At 41.2% G+C, this 3,905-nt stretch overlaps 1 protein-coding gene across 1 annotated transcript; it reads right to left on the reverse strand.

The window, feature by feature from the left end:
- Positions 1-2,177: 2,177 nt before the first annotated feature.
- LOC137952579 (uncharacterized) lies at positions 2,178-2,612 on the reverse strand. The gene has a single exon (XM_068799659.1). The coding sequence runs from the start codon at positions 2,610-2,612 to the stop codon at positions 2,178-2,180; it is 435 nt and encodes a 144-aa protein (XP_068655760.1).
- Between the last annotated feature and the right edge of the window lie 1,293 nt (positions 2,613-3,905).

Here is a 3,905-nt window from a genome sequence, read left to right on the forward strand (position 1 = left end):
GCATTTAGCCCTTTGTTTTTTGCTAGGATACCAAGCACACTTAAAACAAGGATTACTATCTAACCCTGTATTCCATGACCACGTATGTACACATTCTGAAGTAGTGTCCACTCTTAAAGTTTTTAATTACTCAGAAAATATTTTTTTAAAAGGGATCATTTTTTTAAATCAATTTTGGTGAGACGATTTGGCCTGCTCATTCATTCATGGGGTGCCATACTGTGAAAAGATCATGCTTGTAATGTTAGAGCTTAGGTGTTGCATGGGTTCAGTTATGCAGTGGAAAGTTGAATTTACTTTTACCTGTGTCGGCCTAGTTGAATCCTTGGGATAGCCCACACTAGTCAGCATCCCTTGCATACAAATAGTTGGCACACAATAAACCTTTTCTCATATACACAAATCTGTCTACATACAAGATATTCGAGAGCTCCTTTGAGTCTCTATGTCAATGTCTGATTGATTGGCACTCATCCAGCCCCCCTATATATAGTTGGGGAAATTGCTGGCCACATGCCCCTTCGAATGGTCATGTGCTTCTTGGCGCATGCCTCCTCATGTACAACCGCCCCAACTAGCACCCCAAGACCCACGTGACTAGAAACCGTTTAGGAACCATTATAAGCTGAATTTTGATGGTAGCGCCTTTGGGAACCGGGGTTTGGATGGTTTTGGCATGGAGATTTTTAATTCGGGTGGCACTGCCATACTCTCTTACTGTGGCCCTCTCGGAATTGCTAACTCAACCATTGCTGAGCTCTCTGGTCACCTTCACGGCTTGTGTATTTTTAAGGATCGCTTTAGTGGTCTCCTTATCATGGAGGGAGACTCCAAGGTCATCATCGGTTGCTGCTCCACCTCATCCTTCCCCCCGTGGCGTCACTGACAGATTTTTCTTGATATTTTGGATATCGTATCCACCATTTCTTGTACTTCGTCTCATATACTTAGATCAGCCATTTCGGTTGCTGATTTGTGTGCCTATTCCCCCCTTCAATCTCTTATTGTTAGGGGAGGTCTCCCTTGATGTATCTTCCCTTTCTTTGAAATAAGTTTATCATCATTAAAAAAAAAAGGTTGGCTGCCACTAATCTGACTTACCTCCATGCCTTGGTGTTCAGGCACTAGTCCGTATGTGCCCAACCTATACGTGCAGTGCCTAGGGATGGCATCAAGTCGAGTCGAGCCGATTTTGAATCTGCATATGTTCAAGCTGGGCTTGATTTAAATACTTAGAACTCAAGCTAGAGCCGAGCCCAGCGTTAAGCTTAAAATTGGAATTGAGCTTGAGCAGGGTTCAAGCTCCAACCTACATTTAAAACTTTGCATAAAATACAAGTCAAATAAACTGTGCATAAAATTATGCATAAATTTTACTTAAAATTGGGCATGACCTTTGTACATAAACTCTACATAAAATTGTCTATAAACTCTGCATAAAATTGTTTATAAACATTGCATAATATTATGCCAATGTGACTTATATAAAAACATGACCTATATACAAAAAGTGACTTTTACATACAGTTCCCACTCTCTTGAGCCTAGCCAAACTCGAACCTGTATATGTTCGAGCTTTGCTTGATTTGAATACTTTGAACTTGAGTTCGAGCTCAAGCCCAAGAATTTTAACCAAATTTGAGCTCAAGCTCGAGTCGGGTTTGAACTTTAACCTACATTTAAAACTTTCCATAAAATAAATATTGAATATTAAGTTCAAAGAATCCTAAAAGTATGGAAAACAAATAGAGATAATTTTGCATATCAGAGTTATTAAGAAACAAAATATGACTAGATCTATAACTCATAAAGGATCTCAAAATAATTTGTATTGCATAAATTATGTACTACATTGCATGGAGAGAATAAGGATGAAGGAGATCAAATGGGAGAAATGAGCTTACCTATGGCTGACATATATTTCGTGACTTTCATCTGCAATGCCCAGGTCAGCAATGCCTAAATGCGGTTGTGCGATGAAGAGATTGAAAGCGCTAAAGATGGAACATGGCGGAAATAGGTTGAGGAAGGACTGAAATACGAAACTTCCCTAAAAATCTGAGCATGCATATTACCTGTGGTTGGTAATATGCATGCTCTCTTTTCTTTTCTTTTCCATTTTCCTTGTGCATCCAAACAAGAGAAACCACATTTCTCTTTTTTTTCTCTCTTATTTTTCATGGGCATCCAAACAAGAGAATCGATCTTTTAGTCCCATTCCTTGTCTTGAGTAAATCATCCTTGACGTCCGTCATTTTTGAATAACTGGTGCACCCAACATTGTCAATAATACCATTCAGTTTGACATTGTGCACAACCCCTTTAGGGAAAAACCTCGCAAAAGGGATCCAGTCCTGGTTATGAAAAAGTTGAGTCTCATCCCGCTCCGACCACAGATCGTAGCCTCCAGAAAACTGAGACCTGTTAGCCAAAGCCTTCAACTGCTCATCTGCTTTGATGGAAAAGAGAGTTGGGGCTTGTTCAACAATCTCCCACGGTAGCTCAAGCTCAGAAACTGCGGCTCTAAGTTCCACCCTCAACCTCATTTCATAAATTTGGCACTCACGGCAAAGACGGGCCTTTAGGAGCTGTTTGGCTTTTTTGGCCTGCATCCGCTTCCACTGCCAGTTCGAGACTCCGCCGAGGTAGGTACAAGGCCCCCCACCCAGTTTGTCATGAGGTCAGATGAGCCTAAACTCACTTAGGCTAGCGGAACTCCAACTCCCGTGATAGCCTACCTTCAATTCGTCAAAGGTAGTACAACCTCTCACCCCTTAGATCAACGTTGCAAACTCCTTCCTCTCAAATGAAGCACAAGCAATGAAAAGATAGAAAGACAATGGAATAGGAAGAGAAAGTAACCTTGTATTAATACTAGAGAAGATTACAAGAAGTGGCCGTCCAAGGTGGAAGGCCAGCACTCTACAAAAACTCTCCCTCTCGTCTATGTTGAATGAATCTACAAGGGTTGAATGCCTTGGTATTTTTAGGCTTCAACCCCTCCCTTCTCTCATGCTTCCGTCCAATGAGAGTAGAGATCCTCCCTTATCAAATCTCTTTGATTTGATCCTCCATTCAAATCCCTTGATTTGCTCCTTTTTCTTAAAATTTGTTATACCATTGTTATTTTCCTTAGACACTTTGTTAGCCGAATTATTCTTTCTCTAATATTTGGTTAACTTTTCAGCAGTAGATAAAGCTGAAGCTGAAACTAATGTCTTTACTTCCCGTCTTCTCAATTCTTGCTCAGCCCATGCACATAAGCCAACAAGAAAGGAAAAGTGATGATCTTCATCTGACATATAGGAGATACAGAGCATAAGGGAAGTGAAGGATTGTACATACTCTCTAATGGTGCCTTTCTGCGTTAATGCAAGAAGTTCCTTCCTTGCTTAGTACTCGACATCTTTCGGAAAGAACTGCCTCCGCAACTCCCTCTTGAAATCGACCCAAGTGTGGACGGGGTCCTCTCCCTCTTGCTCATCTCCCATGCGTCTTCTCCACTAGAGAATAGCATCATCAGATCAGAACATAGCAATAGTACTAACCTTAGCTTGCTCGTTCAACAACTTGCTTGCATGAAAATACTGCTCCACTTTCCATAGAAAAATATCTATGACCTTTGCATCTCTCTTTCAAGTGAAAGACTTTTGCACACGCATCTTGGAAGGGATCGACCAGTCACGCACAACCTCTACCTTCTTGCTGTCCATCCATATCCGTCCTCACCCTATCCAATGTCCAAGAAAGGACACCTCTTGCAACCCAAAGGATCACTTCTCCTCCTTGACATACAACTGATTATTTCTCAACGTTTCGAAGTTGTTTCTCATGCTCGTCCGTACTCTTGTTGTACACCACGATGTCATCCAAATAAATAACGACAAACTTGTCCAAGTATTCGG

Source organism: Aristolochia californica, unplaced genomic scaffold, assembly GCF_029961685.1.
Source record: "Aristolochia californica isolate CCGP_79_NKW_82.1479 unplaced genomic scaffold, dmAriCali1.0.hap1 SCAF_16, whole genome shotgun sequence".
Classification (NCBI taxonomy): Eukaryota; Viridiplantae; Streptophyta; class Magnoliopsida; order Piperales; family Aristolochiaceae; genus Aristolochia; species Aristolochia californica.